At 35.4% G+C, this 19,238-nt stretch overlaps 4 protein-coding genes and 2 non-coding genes across 6 annotated transcripts; 3 read left to right on the plus strand and 3 right to left on the minus strand.

Annotated features, from left to right (window-relative positions):
- The first annotated feature begins 5,984 nt into the window (after nucleotides 1–5,984).
- On the plus strand, nucleotides 5,985–8,681 carry LOC106296724 (glycine-rich cell wall structural protein 2-like). Its single transcript, XM_013732945.1, has 9 exons — nucleotides 5,985–6,208; nucleotides 6,307–6,429; nucleotides 6,767–6,847; nucleotides 6,947–7,035; nucleotides 7,140–7,214; nucleotides 7,426–7,490; nucleotides 7,573–7,632; nucleotides 7,734–8,192; nucleotides 8,281–8,681. The coding sequence occupies exons 2-9, from the start codon at nucleotides 6,307–6,309 to the stop codon at nucleotides 8,385–8,387; spliced, it is 1,059 nt and encodes a 352-aa protein (XP_013588399.1). The 5' UTR covers nucleotides 5,985–6,208; the 3' UTR covers nucleotides 8,388–8,681.
- Nucleotides 8,682–9,097: 416 nt separating this feature from the next.
- TRNAD-GUC lies at nucleotides 9,098–9,169 on the minus strand. Its single transcript has one exon. It is a non-coding gene; the product is annotated as a tRNA-Asp (tRNA).
- A 316-nt stretch (nucleotides 9,170–9,485) lies between these two features.
- Nucleotides 9,486–10,977, plus strand: LOC106298681 (FAM206 family protein-like). Its single transcript, XM_013734821.1, has 6 exons — nucleotides 9,486–9,749; nucleotides 9,829–9,877; nucleotides 9,960–10,086; nucleotides 10,163–10,233; nucleotides 10,315–10,387; nucleotides 10,626–10,977. Exons 1-6 carry the CDS (start codon nucleotides 9,557–9,559, stop codon nucleotides 10,743–10,745), a joined length of 633 nt encoding a protein of 210 aa, XP_013590275.1. The 5' UTR covers nucleotides 9,486–9,556; the 3' UTR covers nucleotides 10,746–10,977.
- A 147-nt stretch (nucleotides 10,978–11,124) lies between these two features.
- TRNAE-UUC lies at nucleotides 11,125–11,196 on the plus strand. Its single transcript has one exon. It is a non-coding gene; the product is annotated as a tRNA-Glu (tRNA).
- A 1,277-nt stretch (nucleotides 11,197–12,473) lies between these two features.
- On the minus strand, nucleotides 12,474–13,689 carry LOC106300346 (SKP1-like protein 1A). Its single transcript, XM_013736466.1, has 2 exons — nucleotides 13,288–13,689; nucleotides 12,474–12,864 (listed from the first exon to the last, which is right to left on the minus strand). Exons 1-2 carry the CDS (start codon nucleotides 13,594–13,596, stop codon nucleotides 12,691–12,693), a joined length of 483 nt encoding a protein of 160 aa, XP_013591920.1. The 5' UTR covers nucleotides 13,597–13,689; the 3' UTR covers nucleotides 12,474–12,690.
- A 1,952-nt stretch (nucleotides 13,690–15,641) lies between these two features.
- LOC106300345 (GDSL esterase/lipase EXL3-like) lies at nucleotides 15,642–17,937 on the minus strand. The gene is made up of 5 exons (XM_013736465.1): nucleotides 17,535–17,937; nucleotides 17,131–17,261; nucleotides 16,765–16,995; nucleotides 16,019–16,274; nucleotides 15,642–15,936 (listed from the first exon to the last, which is right to left on the minus strand). Exons 1-5 carry the CDS (start codon nucleotides 17,809–17,811, stop codon nucleotides 15,743–15,745), a joined length of 1,089 nt encoding a protein of 362 aa, XP_013591919.1. The 5' UTR covers nucleotides 17,812–17,937; the 3' UTR covers nucleotides 15,642–15,742.
- Between the last annotated feature and the right edge of the window lie 1,301 nt (nucleotides 17,938–19,238).

A 19,238-nucleotide genomic window follows, 5' to 3' on the forward strand; every position in this document is an offset into this window, starting at 1 on the left:
GTAAACCCTAAACCCTAAATCTTCAAATCTAAACCCTAAAACATCAACTCTAGGGTTTTAGGGTTTAGGGTTTAGGATTTAGGGTTTAGGGTTTCGAGTTGAAGGTTTAAGGTTTAGAGTTAATTTTTTAGGGTATAGAGTTTACTTTTTAGGGTTTAGGGTTTAGTGTTGATGGTTTAGGGTTTAGTGTTGATGGTTTAGGGTTTAGAGTTGAAGTTTAGGGTTTAGGGTTTAGAGTTGATGTTTTGGGGGTTTAGAGTTTAAGGTTTAGGGTTTAGAGTTGATGTTTCGGGGTTTAGGGTTTAGAGTTGATGTTTTAAGTTTAGATTAGTTAACCATATGTTTTTTTTGTCAAAGTTAATCAAGAGGTTATAAATGTCTTTTACACTTCATTAAAGATGAAGGTAAAGGTGGTTAGTATAAACATGAAAAAATGGTACTTTAAAAATGGTAGTTTTGGCAATTTCTCATCAAACGAAACATATACGGTACATATGTTTTTACACCATATATGTAAATATATCGAATGCTGCTCCTCTTTCTGTATAAAAGGTCACTACTCGCAATTATAGTTTGCCAACTATCTCTACATCGGTTTATTTTAAAAAAATAGGGTTTAGGATTGATGGTTTAGGGTTTAGGGTTCGAAAAAAAACAAGGGTTTAGGATTGGTGGTTTAGGGTTTTGAGTTGAGTTTTAGGGTTTAGGGTTTGAATTTCGAAATAGTATAATTCGAAAAAAACAAATGGATTGATGATTTATGGTTTAGGGTTCGTATTTAAAAAAAAATAAGGTTTAGGAATGATGGTTTAGGGTTTAAAGTTGAGTTTTAGGGTTTAGGGTTTGAATTTCGAAATAGTATAATTCGGAAAAAAAAATTTAATTTTTTTTTTATTTAAATATTTATTTATTATATATATAAAGAACATGAGCATAAGAGTCTTTTGTCACTTAAAAAATTATTTTTGAAAATATTCTTTTAGTGGTGATAAAAATGTAAAGTGGTAGTATGAAAGTGGTAAACATGTAATTACCGTTGTTTGATTCTTATCGGTAATTTTCAGAAATGATAAATCCTCCACGCTTTAACCTTGTTGATTGGACATATGTTCTTCATGGTTTTATGTTTCTTTTTTTTCTTTTGAGAACGTAATTTAATTGAGTTTTCCATCGACCAATAATATTTTATTATTGAGTATTTCATAACTCTTAAGGAAAAGAAACAAAATAATAAGAATTTGCTAATTTATATTCATTCCGTTTCAATATAGATGATTTTTTAGGTGATTGTTTTTGTTTCACAATAGATGATGTTTCATATATTTAAGTAACTTTAACTTTATAAAAACCGTGTAGCCAATTGTGTTTTTATTATTTTTGTTTACAGTTAAATAAATTAGTTTTAAATTATATTTTAATGATTTTTGTTTAGAAAATATAATATTCTAAGTATGTGTGCAAAGAACCAAAACTTCATCTATTATGAAACGGAGAGAGTATTATATTTTTAAAATTCAAAAAACAAAAATTAGTAGTAATTGCCAAAATAAAATATTTTTTAAAAAAATATTTTTAACGTTGTCAATAAAACACTAAACCCTAAATCCTAAACACTAAATTATAAATCTTTGGGTAAATCATAAACCCTACAGTTTAGGTTTTATCCACGTGTTTAAGGTTTATGATTAATGGTTTAGTGTGTTTAAAAATTTAGTTTTAATGTTTAAGATTTAGAATGTAAGATTCATCCAAAGATTTATGATTTATCCAAGATTTAGGGTTTATAATTTAGTGTTTTGCTGACGGCGTTTAAAATATTTAATATTTTTTTGCAACTGCTACTATTTTTTATTCATACCTTTTTATTTTAAAAACATAATATAACTTGACAAATTCTTATCATTTTGTTTTTTTTTTAAGATATGAAATATGAAATAAAAAATATTATTAGTTGGTGAACCAAAAAAAAATCAATTTAATTTACTTGAGGTAAATATATTTTCCTTTTTTTTTGTCAATGCATTTCTATTTGTTATAGATTACCACTAGATTAAAGCTTAACCAGTGTTTTGAAGCCCGATCCGGATCTACAGTTGAACCGGTAAATCCGATTTAAGTTTGTGAAAAATCAATATTGAAAAACCAATAAAACCCGCAAAAACTCATTAAAATCCAGAATCTGATACAAGGTTGAACCACTGGTTAAACCAATAGATAATTTTTACTCATTTTTAGTTTTTAATTATGTTTTATATTTTAAATTTGCAATTAATTTTTATATTTTAAATTTGCAATTAAGTTTTATATTTTAAATTTGCAATTAAGAAGTTAGGCTTTCAGTTTTATCGGTGTCCTCCTCTTCCCCTGATGACCTATACCGACTATGTGTTTCCTACGTTTTTTTTTTTTTGCTTGTTCAATTAAGAAGTTAGTTTTTTCATGAAGTTAGGTTTTCAGTTCTAAGTTCTACTATTCTTTCCATTCTTTGCCGATTCACGCTTGATTATTTTATCTTTTTGTTTTACATGTTTCTAACTAAATATGTTTTGTTTTGTCGTGAATGAAAGTCACTGATTTTATTCTAATTATTTATGACAAAAAAATATTGTGATCAACGACAAAACTACTTTTTGATATTCTGCCGTGACTTGTTACAAAAAAAATTAAATAGTGTAAACTACTTTATGATATTTTGTATGTCAAATAAAAAATAAAAATATAGAAACTAAAATTAAATATTTTTTAAATATTTTCAAACAAAAAATATATACATATCCAAACTATTATTTTATGTTTTAAAAATCATTTAGAAAATACTTAACTTTAGTTTCGATATTTTTATTTTTATTTTTATTTTCATATATAATATATTATTATATAATAAAATTAATTCATTTATTAATCTGCGGTTCATCCACGGTTGATCTAACGATCTGGTGATCCGAAAAGTCGTCTGATTTAGTGTTCGGTTTAAAAACATTGAATTTACGCATATAGGTTATAAAAGACGACTCAAGCACCTTAGGAAGCCCGAACTTGACTTGTATGCCATACCAAAAAAACACGACTTGTATAAGAGAAATTGTATGAAATCGTGTCAGTTTTGGCATGTTATCAGCATATGTATATTGTTTTTCTGCAAATTTTAATATGTATCTGACTGCATAGCTCCTTTATTAGAGAAAAAAAAATTATGAAGTAAGAAACTGCGTTCAAGACAAACCGAGAATAACATAAAAATTAATCAAATAATTACTTATATATTTTCTGTCTTTTCCTCTAACTTTTCATTTTTCTTTTCTCTCAATTATTCCATATTACTCTACTAATTATTATCTTTTTAAAGATTACTCTACTAATTATACTCTTTTACATTTTACAAATCATTTCTTATATATTTGGATATTTTCTCCATGGGTCTGTCTTGGAAGCACGTAAAAACCATGTACATATATCAAAGTAGCAATGCTGTCTTGTATATTTTACAATGGTATAATGTAAAAACTGGAAAGATCTAGGAGAGCTTCTATGAACAGAAGATCTTTTTTAACACCGCATGTCACGTGAAGCCAGAAGGTGTTCATCATTGATTTGATTTAGTTATTTATGCAGTTCCCAAAATTTATATTTAAAGATTGAAACAGCATATAAAAAACTAGTCAAATACAGTATATAAGAAAATAATACTCCGTTAGAAAAGACAGTAGTGATGGGTCGAACCTCAAGCGATAAGAAGAAACGAAGCTGTTGGGTATTGGCCTTTTGTTGTCAAGATTTCAAAACAAGAATCATGAAGTCTTATGACTATATAATATACACATCAATCAACTGCTTTATAAGATCTCTCTGCTCCTCTAGTCTAGTGGCCACTAATAACTCGCGTATTAATTTTAAAATTTTCTCTTTTATCCTTTGGCACGAATATGTACATATATGGTTTGACCATGGAATATACAAGCATGAAATCAAAGACCGTGCTTAAACTAAAATGATTTACTTTTATGGTAATTAATTATCCTACCAACAAGCGCTTGCAACTTCCATCATCATATGATAGCTTTTGAAAACACAAGACAAGTCCACTTACTTCTCATGGAAAAGCACAAACTTTCTTTATACTCTTTCTCACTATTCATCCAATTTTTTTTCTATAATGTCAACAAAAGAACAACCCATACCTAATGTTTTCTTTATAAATCAAACATATATCTGTAAAATATTACGTCATGAATACGTAGGTGGTGAACATTATTTATTGTTAAACCCGGGATAGAAAGTGAATAATATATCTGGACTTAAGCCCGAACTTTCGAGACGAAAAGGAAGATTTGAAGTTTACTTTTGCCAGACGGCATACCCATGGCCACTTGTTGCCAGAGTTCACTCTCTACCAGAAGAGCACCAAGAGACGTCTCCAAGCCTCATACACATTTTCTTATCAACAACGGCTGCTTATAAGATAGACTTTTCTTCCAAAACGCGGACCCCCTGACCATATGTGAATATCTTGTCGCCTCATATTGCCAATCTATCTAATGAATATAAGAAAAATAGGTCCGGTTTTAAAGCAGATTGAGAACATCAAGTAGAGAATTCAGTATTAAACCGAGAGATTGAAGTGATCAAATTCCAGTTTGGAAGAAAATATCTGTGTGAGATAGGTTAGGTAACCTAAGTAGAGCCAGTGTCTTGGTTATCAAGGAACGTGACAGCTCTTGAAGGTCACCATCCCATTACACCATGTGGCTTCCCTTAGGGATCACATAAACACCAAAACTGACACTTTATAGCTTCATATAGTACCATCAATGACTTGTGAGATGCAATAAAATGAATAGTGTGTAAGCAAAACCCTATGAATCATATATATATATATATATATAAAGCTATCCCATGACATCGATCCAATTGATTGATTATACGCTGACTATGATTATCTACAAAGAGAGAAAATCTAATGTTACAATTTCAACCGCATCCAATAGCAAAAACAGAGCTGCCCAACTGAAACCACTTGTCAAAACATTTCAAACGGAATAAGCAGACGAAGTGCTATTGAACCCTGATTATAGTCTAGACCATGACCATTGCAACTGCAGGAATTGTAACATTCTCCAACTGAAAATAACGGTTTCGCTGCTCCTATGTATTGAGCTGAATAGCTAACCAGTTGCATTCAATTAATTTCACAGATTAAGAGTACCACAAACAAAGAAAGGGAAATATATTTCTATTGTTTTGCAGCTGCTTATATGTATTGTTATGAATAACTGCACCAGTTGTATCTTGTAGATGCTGAATATATTATTGTATATTTCTATTAGCATCGACAAGATTTTGGTATATGTGAAGCCGAGCCAAATCAAAGAAAAGGCTTAACATTTGACCATAAGAAACTACGAAACCTTAAAAATACAAAAAATATCACACATAAATACAAAGAACTCAGTCTCTCTTTTTACTTTGTGCCATTGTTTCCGTTCATCGTATATCCAACACGTTTGTTTTTGTTTTGTTTTTGATCAAACAAGACGTTGGGATCAGCAGAATCCCTACGCATATCGCCTATACAAAGATTCTGATTCGAGCATATAATTTGTTCACAAATTACAATGAGGTTGGATTATGAAACAGGTATTATAAAACTATACAAGTATGGTAAAGTTGGGTTTAATGGTAGCGTTATTTGATGAACATAAAATGGACCAAACAAATATGCTTAATCTTATTATTATTTTATTAATTGTTAGCACCGATTATCCGGAAACTTTCTATTTATAGCGTGTAGATTTGGTTTTCTTCAAACAATTTTGCTTTATCCTTTTATGGATAAGCCATTTAGACCTTTTCCTTGGCATTTTGTGCAGCTGGATAGATAATCTTCCTGAAGATATTATCACAAGAATGTCTCAGCTTAAACCGAGAAAATTGATGTGAACCGAAGTTAAGAACAATTCCGGTTTCGAGTAACGAGTGTATATGACAATATTCCTTATTGCTATGGCTGGTTTAATAACCGGTTAAGCTTGATTTTATCGTGGTTCAGATCGAATGGATTTAAAAAAATTTCGAACCGAAACTAACAGAGTGACGATTGCATCAGGTAGCTCTCAGGGCGTAAAAGGAAAGAGACGAAGCCGTACAAAGAGGGCTCTTCCACCATCTCCGTACTATCTGAATCTCCTACTCTCTCTCTCTCTCTCGAAAGGTAAGTATCTAAGCAGCAGTACCGATCGTTTCTGTTGTTTCCTAAAAAGTCAAAATCCCTAATTTTCTCGTTGACTTTCCATTTTTGGGGGATTACAGATGGAGAAGTATGACCGCGTGGTGAAGAAGAAGGAGGAGAGGACGATTGATGCGAACGAGATTCGTATCACTAGCATGGGCAGGGCACGAAACTACATCACCTACGCCATGACTCTTCTTCAAGTATTGTATTTACTCTTTGACCTTGTTGTTATGGCGTTTTTGTGTTGAGAGGACGAAGATATGGTCTAGGGTTTATAAACAGTTTTGCACCTCAAACGTCGACGTTTTGAGCTCTGTATGTGGTTTTAGATAAGCTCTTTATAGTATAAGATACAGCTCACCTCCTGTTAGCTCTTTATAGCATAATGCTCAACGTATAGGCTAGAAATTTTCCAAACATGAGTTTTACCTTCTGATAGAGAATGCTACTGATTCACGGTTTCATGTGATGTGGCTGATAGTTGATTCTAAGTTATCTGTTGAACAATTTTGTTTAGACTTTGTTCTGTATATATAGGAAAAAGGGTCGACTGAAGTTGTGTTCAAGGCGATGGGAAGAGCTATCAACAAGACTGTGAACATTGTGGAGCTGATTAAGGTTATTTTGAATGTTTTTAACTTGTCCAGTCCACAAACCGTGGTTCAGATGATGGGTTATCTGAAAAGTGTATTTTTTTTTTAAAACTATGTAACGCAGAGAAGGATCCCTGGTCTTTATCAGAACACATCTATTGGATCCACCGATATTACAGACACATGGGAACCTAAAGAGGAAGGCCTTCTACCGTAAGGAGTCATCAAACCTAAAAATGTCTAATATGTATTTTTTGTTCTGCTTGTTTCATTGTTACTCTTTTTTTTTCTTCCTTTTTTGTTGTTTTGTCTTGAAGTATTGAGACCACAAGGCATGTGTCCATGATAACCATTATCCTATCCACGAAAGAGCTTAATACATCCTCTGTTGGGTGAGTTTTTTGTTTTCATCCTTCTGTTTGTTTTTGTTTTGAGATCATTGGCCATAATTATATTCTTTCGTTATGTCTCGAGCAGACTGTCTCTGTCTAACATATATATTGCATATTCTTTTCGACAGGGTTCTTTACTGTCTCCCTGATTTATAGGCGGTTTAGTTACTTTATAAATAATACTAATAATTTTTATTAAATGGTGCTGTAGATATCAGTGCCCAATTCCTATTGAGATGGTCAAGCCATTAGGCGATACCGACTATGGAGGAGGAGGTATGTTTTCGGTCACTCTCAGTGACCCTTTTAATTACCCCTTACTCTGGTCTTTACAAGTTTTCTTTTTATATTCCTGCAGAGGATTCACCTGGTGGCAGAGGCAGAGGAAGGGGAAGAGGGAGGGGAAGAGGTGGCAGAGGTATGCCTTAGGCGTGTTCTATTTAGATCACTACACTTCTGAATCTCAGCCTTCATTTGAGATTTTAAACGCATTATTAAACTTTTACTTCTTTTTGGCAGGAAATGCATATGTGAACGTTGAGTATGAAGATGGAGGTTGGGAACGTAACCAGTCTTATGGTAGAGGAAGAGGCCGTGGCAGAGGACGCAGCAGTCGTAGTCGAGGAAGAGGATGGTACAATGGTCCTCAAAATGAGTATGATGCACCACAAGATGGAGGTTACGGTTATGATGCTACTCATGAACACCTTGGATATGATGATCATGGTGGTCCTCATCAGGGCCGAGGTGGTTACAATGGTCGTCCGGGCCGCGGTGGTTATGATGGTCCTCGTCAGGGCCGTGGTGGTTATGATGGTCCTCATCAGGGTCGCGGTGGTTACAATGGTCGTCAGGGTCGTGGTGGTTATGATGGTCCTCATCAGGGCCGCGGTGGTTATGATGATTCTCATCAGGGCCCTGGTGGTTATGATGGTCCTCAGGGTACTGGTGGTTACGATGCTCCTCCTCAGGGCCGTGGTAAGAATAGTCAAACACTCGGTTTTTATTTTTAACTTCGTTATTTAATCGTATTTGGGTGAATGAAGTTAGAATTGGTTTAATACAGGGCGTGGACGTGGAAGGGGAGGTCGTGGAAGAAGTCGAGGAGGTCGTGGTGTTGGTGGTGGATTCAACAACAGCTCAGATGGACCAACAAACCAGGCAGTCGCTTGAGACATGCGAGTGAGGTTTCTGTTGCACAAACATAAAATGAAAAAAGCCAAGTGGTTGGATGGTTTTTTTTTTTCTATCTCCTTGCTCTCTTCTCTCTATATGTTTGTTTATGTCCAACAAGACGACATGCTTGCCATAAGTGTATCTTTTTTTTTTAGTTTGTGACAGTTTTTCTTTAGAGTCGCTTTACAGAACTACCGAGGCATTTTTTATAACCTCTTCTGTTTTACTGTTTTGTAGTGGTCGGAGTGAGACTTAAGTTTGGATAAAATTAACATTTTTGGTCTTCGCTTATCACTTCTAATGCTTGCTATAGAGAACAGTTTATTCTTTTTGTTCTTCTATTTGGAATATTCTATGACTAGATATGTAACTAATTGAAAGCAAAGTCTTTCATAACCAGAGATGCAGAAGCAATTCATTTCGAGAAAGACTTGCTTCTGAGCATGTTGTGAGGCTTGACCAGAGATATTATAGTATACTTTTGGGCTCTAATAAGGAGACAATAGTTTGAATGATGAGAATGATATACTTTTGAGCTCTAATAAGAAAGCAACTCAGTTCTCGAAATGACTTGGCTTTGAGTCTTTTCTGCTGTCTCCTATCTGATTATAATCTGGTCTGTGATAGAGACAAATATTATGAGTCGCCTGACCATAACGAAATACCGTGGAGTGAAAACGTCACCGTAAGTCGTAACAAAAAGAATGCGCCGTTGCCGGGGATCGAACCCGGGTCACCCGCGTGACAGGCGGGAATACTTACCACTATACTACAACGACTTGGTTGTTAATTGATGAGGAAAGATTTTAATAAACTCAAGAGCGTGGGGTTTGAAATTTGTGGAGAAGATGACTCGGGACATGGAGATGCAAGACAATAAACCTCCAGTTCAGTCCAAGGTGTCTCTGCTACTACCTCCACGCTGGAGAAGGCTCTAAGGCCGTGCTTCGAGCTAGACCAAATTTTAAAATGTGATGGTTGGTTACAGAGCATGGTACAAAACCTTTGTAGAATCAAAATGGGCCTTAACTGAATCTTAACAAAAGAGAAGGCCCATTAGTTTATCTACTCTACGATCGGCAAAGTAAAGTCGGATTGTTTTCCGCCGTCGTAAGGTTACAAACTCGAAGAAACCGATTTGTTCCGAGTGTTTAAACCATCCCAGAATGGCGAAGAATCCAGAAACCGATGATACAATGGAGACAACTAAGCAAAACCAATCCGAGGAGGAAGTAGAACATAGCGACGAGCAGAAGCAAGAAGACGAATTGAGAAGTCTGCTGCTTTCAGATATAGGAGACCTTCCTCTCTCTCCACCTTCAGCTACACAAGTCAACTTCGTTTCTTACTTCATCACAGGTTCTTCTCTCACATTCATTCAGCTAGCTCTTCCTCTTTTGATAGAGTGAGTTAAAAAAAACCCTTGAGTGGTTTGCAGATTTCACGAAACCGGGTCATGATCAGTATATCTACCGTCACGCTAATGGGTATCTCAAAAGTCTCTTCCTTTATGGCTTCTGAATCTCTCTTTTTTGAAATTGGGTTTCTTGCTTGTGTGTGAATGTTCAGTTTGTGTGTGATTGGGTTAGCTCCTACGCATATAGCTTTCAAGGACGAAGGTGGGATTACTAACATTGATTTCAATGTCGGCAAGTCTGATCGTAGCGTCTTGAAAGTCTCTGGCAAGCGTAAAAAGGTTTTTGCTTTTGTTACTTGCTTTCCTCACTCTTTAAGACTTGTGTTGTTGTTCAAAATGCTCTTCTCATGTGCAGAATGCTATGCGCTCTGAGTCGAATACAGCGCTGTGCAAAGTTTCCACTGCTAAAGATTCTTATATTGTCAGGTGCAAAAGCTTCTTTCCTTTGTTCTAAGTTCTCTTATATGCCAAAAAAATTGAAGTTTTCTTTGTCTTTTTTTCTTCTAGGTGTTGCGTTAAAGGTTCTCTCTTGGAGGTGAATGAGAGATTAATCAAGCAACCACAGCTTCTCAATTCATCTGTAAGAGAGCAATATTTGAGTTTATCATACTTTTTTTATGCCATGAAGCTTTATTACTGCACTTTCTTCTGTGAAAACTTGAGCTATATAATCAATGTTTTAAGTATTTGCTTATGCTTATGGAATCAACCGCCAGAGAATAATAATTCAAATGATATTTTCTTTTTTTTTTATATACGAATGATAATGATGTTCTGTATTTTCATTACATGTTTTTGTTACAAAATCTGATTCTTAGGCTGATCGGGAAGGATATATTGCGATAATCATGCCAACAAGACCTGCAGATTGGACCAAAAACAAGGAATCACTGATAACCTTGGAGGAGTATAAAGCAAAGAAAGAGGTGTCTCTATGATACAGTTTGCTGTAAGCCTGTAACCCAAACAACGGTTGATTTCTTTAGAAATCATGTTTGCTCTCAAGATGATGGTTAGGCTCAAGTCTGATTAGCTAAACAACTTTGGAGTTTTATCCAGAGTATTCATAAAGCTATTGTGTTGTGTATTAACTTTTTCTGGCAACACTTTTGAAAGCAAAGATCATTTTGGACTATGTACTATGATGTTCTTCATGAAGCACAGTTTACAAAATTATAGTTTTGAAGCTTTTTCCAAGTTTCACTCAACCCGATTAATCAAATAAGGTTTTGCATTGTTTGACATTTGGTTCGCAATGTTCATGGCTTCATATTACAATAATAATCACTATCCAGTAAACACAACACTAAACATCTATCCGTTGTCGTCCAGCGGTTAGGATATCTGGCTTTCACCCAGGAGACCCGGGTTCGATTCCCGGCAACGGAGCTTTTTGTGCTAACAACAATCCTTTTTTTTTGTTCTAAGCAGTGTTACTTTCTTGGTCAAGCGAAAGAAACCTCAAAACATTTATAGTTACAGACAACGTCCCTTTGTTCTGCTGCTACTGCATCTAAGATTTATTTCAGCTCAAAAGAATTACTGTTTTCAGTTGATTTGATCAAGCTTTTGTTCTGGAGATGCTCTGGAGAGTTTAGCTTTCATGTCTTTTGTGCTAACAACAATCCTTTTTTTTGTTCTAAGCAGTGTTACTTTCTTGGTCAAGCGAAAGAAACCTCCAAACATTTATAGTTACAGACAACGTCCCTTTGTTCTGCTGCTACTGCATCTAAGATTTATATCAGCTCAAAAGAATTACTGTTTTCAGTTGATTTGATCAAGCTTTTGTTCTGGAGATGCTCTGGAGAGTTTAGCTTTCATGTCTTTTGAACTGTGCCAGCTGTGCATTAGTGTTTATACTATCTGAATCACGGGAATTCATGCTTAGCCATTAACAGAGTGTCGAATGATTCATGTTCACTTGATCTATAGATGTTATCAGTGAAATGAAGTCTCAGCAAGATGATGCATGTGATTCTTCTACTCTCCAATGTTATGCAGTGTTTCTGTGCGTGCATTTGGATTAATGTTAAAGCAAGATAACAACAAATGCGCAAGTGCCCGCAGGATACACTCTACTTGTATGGAAGTACAATACAATAAGCGACAGATTTGGTTATTTATCACTCCGTTTGCAGTTATTTGAGACCACAGAAAAGGAACAACCGAACCAATTTAGATGTTCTTGGCTCTCAATGCCACTTGGCAACGTACTGTGAGGTTTGGAGGCTGAATATGACGGCGCAAGTGGTGTGAGCTAACTACATGTTCTTCCTTTACCGTTTTCATCTTCTCCATCTTTGTTTCTTCTTCTTTAAATCTTGGACCTAATCAAAACCTATATATCTCGGCTCTGACGATTATTATGGGGGCTTAACTAAGATTTGGGAAGGCAAGCTGAGTGCTTTGACAAGTATATTCTCATTGTCAGCATAACTATTAGACTGCGACTGTATGATCTCACTAGACAAAGTAATCTCCGAATGCTTCAGTTACCATCTCAAACTTGCTTCCTGCTTCTAGGAATGATTGTTAAGGGAGTGAAGCAGGACTTGTTATCTTCTGGTGAATTCATCCATTGAAGAAGAGACGAATAGGTCACAAAATGAGCAGGAAATAAGGATAACAAAGAAACAATGTGTGTATGACGGGAGAGGAAAGGAACAAGATCAAGATATTTGCAAGGCAAACCAACCTCACTCTTTAAGACATGAAAAGCATAAATCCAACATTTGGTTCTTAATAGTCATGAAATTCAAAAGGAAAATAACAGAGAAGACACAAAGTCATCATCCACACTGATCATCCACAGAGATAAAAAGGCAACAACATAAAGCAAGAAACTGGTTGGTTTGCTTCAACGATCTCTCCCACTCTCACGCATCATTCAAAAGCCCATTGGTTCTCCCTGCGCACCTCCTCTTCTTCCTCTGGTGAAAAGTCGTTCTTGATGTTGAAGGTCGTGCGAATCTCTTCCGGAGTCTTGCCCTTGATCATGTCAGCCACTGTCTGGCATGTAAGGTCGAGCAGGTTCTTGATGTTCAGATAATTAGCAGCCTGCAACATCCACAAAAACAAAAATCTTAGATTCAAATCAACTCTATCTATCTCAATCATAGGAAAGATCCAATCTTTACAAGAAAGCTCTAAATCCGAAACTGAAAACACAGATGGAATAATTTCCAAATTGCAGATAAGGCAGAATGAAACCCTAATTTTCCAAAATCGGGAACCCTAGCAATCTCAATCTCACGAAAGATCCAATCTTTAAACGAAACGATACGAGAAAACGAAACCCTAATTTTCAAAATCAAAACAACCCCAAAACAGTTAATAAATCTCAGATTCAAATCACGATCGGTTCCATAAGAGCCCCAACAATCTCAATCACAACAAAGATCCAACCTTTAATCGAAACCCCTAAATTTCGTAACCCTAATTTTTTTTCAACCCTAAATAAATCTCAAGAAGCAAGCAAACCAGGATGAGTTCGAAGAGGGTAGCTTGATCGATCTTCATAAACTCAGCATCCCAAGCCTTGAGGTCATCGTCGGAGGAGCCACCGCCATCGACGGCCTCGCTCTTGGAAGCAGCAGCGTCGACGTGCTTCTTGCAGTACTCAATCACCTTGGCGAGGATCTTGCTCGTGACGTTGGGAAGAGGGACTCCGTTGTCGACGCAGTCGTCTTCAACCATGTGGGCTATGGTCTGAGACTCGAGAGCCACCGCCTCGTCGACCTCGAAAGACTCGCCATCGGAGCTCTTCAACACGATCTTCTTCGTCGACATGTTTGTGAGAAAACGCGAGAGGAGATTTGAGAGAAGGGATGAAGTGGAGGAGATCCCTAATTTTTCTTTATAAGTGGGTCGATTGTTACAAAGTCATCGCGAGATTAGGAATAAAAGGAAATCTTTTATTTGTTTCCAATTCTAAAATTAGGAAATATAGAAAATAATCCTAATTAGTTAGTTGCTCAAAGAAAGAAAATAATCCTAATTTCATTAATCTTAACTTTTTAAGTTAATTTTGATACGATTAATTCGTTATTTGGACTTTGGATATTTTGAAAAATGAAGAGAGAAATGCATATATTGTTATGTTGAAAACCAACTTCCGAGAAGGACCAAAGTAGTCTCGATTACACGTTTGTCCCCGTACATACCGCTACACAAGGTGGTAAACATGTGAGTAAGCTGAAGTAGATGCTCGGTAATTAACCTGATCTCTTTTCATGGAAAAGAATCATGGTAAGCTGAAGTAGATGCTCAATAGAGGAGGATGATGGTACCGGTAACAAAATCAGTGAACCCACCAAACGATTCATCCTTAAAAGAGTAGTAATATTTGTTACGAGTTCTAAGCTAAGAACCAAGAGCTGCGCCCTTGCTATTGAATCTGCTCTCACTCCATTTACAAGTTTACTTTATTTTTTTGATCAAATACTTCATTTAGATAATTGAAGAAGTTCACCAGATAGAGATTCAGTCCACATGTGAGCCCAATACAGATAGATGAGTTCTGAGAGTGGTCTTGGCCAAAGAGTCAGCCCTTCCATTCTCATCCCTTGGAAAGAAATAAACTGAAATGTCGATAAGCAGAGAAGAAAGACTCTTGATGTCTTCCACGACGCCAATTTCCTTGTCGAAGAGCTTATCATTGATTACTCTAGCTAGAGTTTGGTTGTCGATACTAAGCTTGATGTTGGTGATATCAAGGCTGGCTGCCGCTTGGAGAACCGATTTAACGGCCAGAGCTTCCGCCATTAAATGCGAACTAACAAAATTGTGGTGGCTTGATCCTATTATCTCAGTTTTTGTCAACGGATCTATGAAGATCCGAGCCAAACCTGCATGTTGTGAGGCCCGATCCCAAGCCGCGTACGTGTAGCAGCGTGTCTCGGTCTCACTCCGGTGTAGTCTGGATCTAATGCTGTCTGATCTCCTTCCAGGTGTGTGTTTAGGTTGAGAAGTTTTGATTTGTTGAGCCATTGTCCATTCTCTTGCTAGCTGTATTCCCTTCGTTGCAGTGTCCTTGCTTGAGATATGCCGTCGTTCGAAGGTTATTTGGTTTCTGGTGGTCCAAATGACCCAGCAAACCCATGGGAAGAGTGTTAGATTACAGCTATGTGAACTGTTGCTTGAAGAGGGATCTCTTGCCACACCTGTTTTGCAAAGTCACAACTGAAGAACAGGTGAGTAGCTGTCTCTACTTCTCCACAATGAGGGCAATTAACAAGTTTACTTCATTTCGTACAATAAATACGGAAAATCATTTGAGCCCAAAGGAGTTACACATACTATCAAGATGGTTAAGATACAGAAATATCATTAGCAGCTTCGGTTGATAAGAAAAATATGTAACACCAATATTTTTTCCTATACATTCTTACGTTAAGTTCATTTTTGTATGGAGGTACCAACTGATGGTGGTGCTTGTAAACTCATAGCAATAGTATAGAAACATGTGGGTTTGTTTGTAAACTCATATCAATAGTATAGAAACATGTGGTTTTATCACTATACTACGTTTTTGTCTTTGTTTGTTAGATGGTAACTAAAAATAGTATTGAGTAAACAGATAATGAATGTCAGCATGTTTTACGAAGATAACATGAGTTCCATAATTCTGATAAGGAATACAAAAGGAATAATGCTTTTAATATAATTACTATTGAATTTTAAGAATAGGTAGTCACTTTACACCAGAGAAAAAATAAGGTCTTTAAAATTGGATATATGATGATTTATCTTGCAACGATTGGAGCGAATGGATCTACTAGATTAGTTATGTATAGTACGTTATAAGTTGATATTCCAAAGAAGACAGATGAAACAATAAGAAAATGTTACTTTATTTAGAGGGAATACAATTTTCAAATAATACAAACAGAACATGATGAAATATAATCAATCATTACGAAGTGACAATAGTCTTTCAGATAAACTGATTAACAAATTTGTCAATCAACAATGAGACTAAAACTTTGTACGTTTTTTCTGTGGGATGATAACTGTCCCAAAATACATGGCTAAACACGTCAGGACATACTGAAGATGTGATCTTATTGCAGAGGACAGCAACTTCTATGGCTCCTGTTCCACAGCATCCTTTGTTAGATACTCCAAATCCTACAATAACCCAAATCATAACTATAATTTTAGGGTATTTTTCATAATAAAGTAAATTTAAATATAAATTTTAGGGTATTACCGTATTTTGTAGGATTCTGGATGATATCATAAAGAGGGTCATAGATATTAATGTAGACCGGTTTACTATCCGGTAGAGTTTTAAGCAGGTAATCCAATTTTGTGGAGATCTTTGAATTAAAAAGCTTTGCTGCGTCATTGTAATACTCAGCACACTCTCTCAAAAGACCTCCTCCTAAGGTTCTCTGTGATGGGATACAACCAAGTGGTGGTGCACCAAACACAGCTATTCTTCTTACTCCATATCCGTATAGTTTCTGTTATCATAATTAATGAATAGGTAATATTAAATTTATAAACGTTAGAAAACTCAACACACACATAATTGCCTATTCTATCAGAGATGAGAAGGATAAAAGATGTGACACATCAACGATCAGTCTATACATGGTACTCCAGTTATTAATGCCTTAAAGTGATGTATCACGGAATAATATAAACTATTTAGTCGGTATTTTATTTTTGATATATGATTGTCCTCCATCGAAATCAAAATGTGTGGACCTCTGAAAAGTAAATCAAAAGCGTTATGAAAGGTTGATAATCTGGTAGATTTTTACTACTTTTAGCATATTTATACGCTTTTTTGGCTCAGCCAGTAAACTGTAAATGTTTTTTTTTTAACTCTTTCAATCATACTTACCTAGAGAGATAAAAGTATACTACTATTGTGGAATATGATATATATGATATATATATATATATATATATATATACAGATTTTTCTAAATTATGGGAGAAGCTTACATTCACAAAATCGGAGGCAGAGTTGGCCATAAGAGTAGTGTACGAATCGACGTCATAGTGAGGTCTTGCATGAAGATCATAGTAAGTATTGGCGATGTCGTCGCTTCCTGCGACCAATAAGAACAAGCTGTTGGCTAATATGAAGTTTTTTCTTTCTTCCCCAACTAAATTCTTCACTTTTTCTATGTACTCCTCAAAATATTCCAACTGCTTTTGTAATGATATTGCTGCCTAATATCATCAAGAAACACAAGTGCGACCAAGTTAAATCGGTAAATATCAAATCAAATATGTCCATATGTTATAGGAGTACAGTTGGTTAAAAAGAACTTATGATCGCCATATTACTTATATATTTATTATTACCACGAGTTTGGGTGTTATAGGATCATAACCAGAACCTCCCGACGCAAATGATACACCGGTTAAAAGATCTTTAGGCGTTAGATTTGGATCGAGATATGCGGGTACAACTGATTTTATCCCCACTTCCTCAGCTGCAAATAAGAAGAGAAACATTAAAGACATATAGCGTCATTTTCAACGTTTTAAAATCAGTATTATCGTGGAACACTAACTTTCCTGACATGTGTTATGCATATCGAGTCAATGTTACTAGCCTTGTCTTTAACTACCATCCAAAAAATGGAACAAAAAACAAATGATTGCTCAAATAATTTGCCGTCGTCACTAACTTCACTTGTGTCCTAAAACCTAAAGGTACTAGAGCTGAAAAGGGTAAAGTCATTAAAAAAAACAAGAGAATGGACCTAGCAAATCGGCAGGAACTCGTCCGTCGCAGAATCTCCCGGTCGGAACTCCGCCTTGGAAATTGATACCGTAAGGTTGAAAATCGCACTTAACAACGGTTTTGACATTGTTGTTATTTCCAGTGTCAACAATGGAGTCTCCGAAAGCTATTAGCGCTGGAATCTTCAAGTTTGGCGGCAGCTTGATGGCGACGACTGTCTCAGTGAGAAAGAGAATGGACAATAAACATAGTTTCAATGAAGAACAAGAACTAGACCGGCTTGTATTGTCTTTCATGTTTGCTTTCTTGTAATGAAAAAATATAAAAAACTTTTAGAAAAGATAAATTTTCTTGGAAGCCCTTACAATAACCAAGACAAACAAGGAACCATGTTTGCTCTCATGTTTGATATCACGCTTATTTATAAACAAACACATGTAGATGTATATGTATATTTATTGCATCGTGTGGTGAAGATGTCGTGGACCTGTGGTAGACTTCGGACAATATATACTTAACCAGTTGACTGAAACATTTCTAGATATAGATAATGTATTACAACAAGTTTAAGCGTAGAAAACAACTAAGATACTGTACTAATCTCAACTCTCAACCACATCAGTTTTAATTTTAATAACTAACGACATAAATCTAAAAGTGCGTATGTCGAAACACGTATTGCCAGCAGAGTGTGACAACAAGCATGTATATTACTATATCAGTGCGTATGTCTGTCAACTCTAATTAGTCGGGGATTATGTAATACTTTCAGTTAGCCCTGGGCATTCGGGTATTCGGTTCAGTTTCGGGTTTATCGGATAAATCATTCTTATACCCAATGGGTACTTAGGAGATTTCGGTTCGGTTTCGGTCAGTTTCGGTTCGGTTTCGGGTACCCATTTAATAAATGAATCAAATATACATATACAAAATATATGAGTTAATATGTTAATCTAAGTGGTCTAGTGGTTACACACTTGCATATTTGTCAATCCAACTAGAGTTCGAATCAATAAAGTGCTAGTTTTATAAGTATTTATTGAATTTTAATATAAAAATACCATATATATATATGTATAATATAAGAGAGTACATAAAAGATAACATGGTTTGGTGATAACAATGTTCTCACTCTTCATGTTCGAGTGGGGTTAATGACATTTTACCTTATATTAGAAACTGAATACTTGTTTTTCGGATATTCGGGTACCCGTTCGGTTTTCATTTCGGTTCCAGTTATTCGGATATAGAAATTTAAGAACCATTCGGATATTTGAGAGTTTCAGTTCGGTTTCGGTTTCAGGTAATTTGATTCGGTTCCGGTTCAGTTTTTCGGTTCCGGTTTTTTTGCGCAGGGCTACTTTCAGTCTTTCAGGTGATATCCTCATAGAGAATTAAATACTCTTTGCTTTGTGTCAAAGCATAACGCTTTAAATGAAAATTCAAAATTTACTACGTATAAATCGTCTATACTGATCATATATGGTGTGGATAGCACAATCTTTTGTGGAATCTTTTATAAAAATCGTTCATTGTGTTTTCATATAGCATACCACCAGAAGAAAAATAATAATAGTTGAGGACTAAGTTTACAGCAAAAGGTCGGACATTTGGGTTGCTTCCTTTTTCAATTTATTTGGTTTATAAAATGCTAATTTTTTCATTCAAACTATAAAATTCCATCGTATAGAATTTTTTTGTAAATTTATTTTATTTTATTTTG

Source organism: Brassica oleracea, chromosome C6 (genome assembly GCF_000695525.1).
Source record: "Brassica oleracea var. oleracea cultivar TO1000 chromosome C6, BOL, whole genome shotgun sequence".
Lineage (NCBI taxonomy): Eukaryota > Viridiplantae > Streptophyta > Magnoliopsida > Brassicales > Brassicaceae > Brassica > Brassica oleracea.

Bases quoted from the DNA above. Each gene is read 5' to 3' on its own strand.
- LOC106300345 (XM_013736465.1), bottom strand. From the start codon at position 17,811: ATGAAAGACAATACAAGCCGGTCTAGTTCTTGTTCTTCATTGAAACTA. The intron at 16,996-17,130 runs GTAATAATAAAT...TGATGATATTAG, and splicing joins CTATAACACCCAAACTCGTG to GCAGCAATATCATTACAAAA. The intron at 15,937-16,018 runs GTAATACCCTAA...GGGTTATTGTAG, and splicing joins CCAGAATCCTACAAAATACG to GATTTGGAGTATCTAACAAA.
- LOC106296724 (XM_013732945.1), top strand. From the start codon at position 6,307: ATGGAGAAGTATGACCGCGTGGTGAAGAAGAAGGAGGAGAGGACGATT. The intron at 7,036-7,139 runs GTAAGGAGTCAT...TTTGTCTTGAAG, and splicing joins AAAGAGGAAGGCCTTCTACC to TATTGAGACCACAAGGCATG. The intron at 8,193-8,280 runs GTAAGAATAGTC...GGTTTAATACAG, and splicing joins TGCTCCTCCTCAGGGCCGTG to GGCGTGGACGTGGAAGGGGA.
- LOC106300346 (XM_013736466.1), bottom strand. From the start codon at position 13,596: ATGTCGACGAAGAAGATCGTGTTGAAGAGCTCCGATGGCGAGTCTTTC. The intron at 12,865-13,287 runs GTTTGCTTGCTT...TGGATGTTGCAG, and splicing joins CCCTCTTCGAACTCATCCTG to GCTGCTAATTATCTGAACAT.
- LOC106298681 (XM_013734821.1), top strand. From the start codon at position 9,557: ATGGCGAAGAATCCAGAAACCGATGATACAATGGAGACAACTAAGCAA. The intron at 9,878-9,959 runs GTATCTCAAAAG...GTGAATGTTCAG, and splicing joins ATCTACCGTCACGCTAATGG to TTTGTGTGTGATTGGGTTAG. The intron at 10,087-10,162 runs GTTTTTGCTTTT...TCTCATGTGCAG, and splicing joins TCTCTGGCAAGCGTAAAAAG to AATGCTATGCGCTCTGAGTC.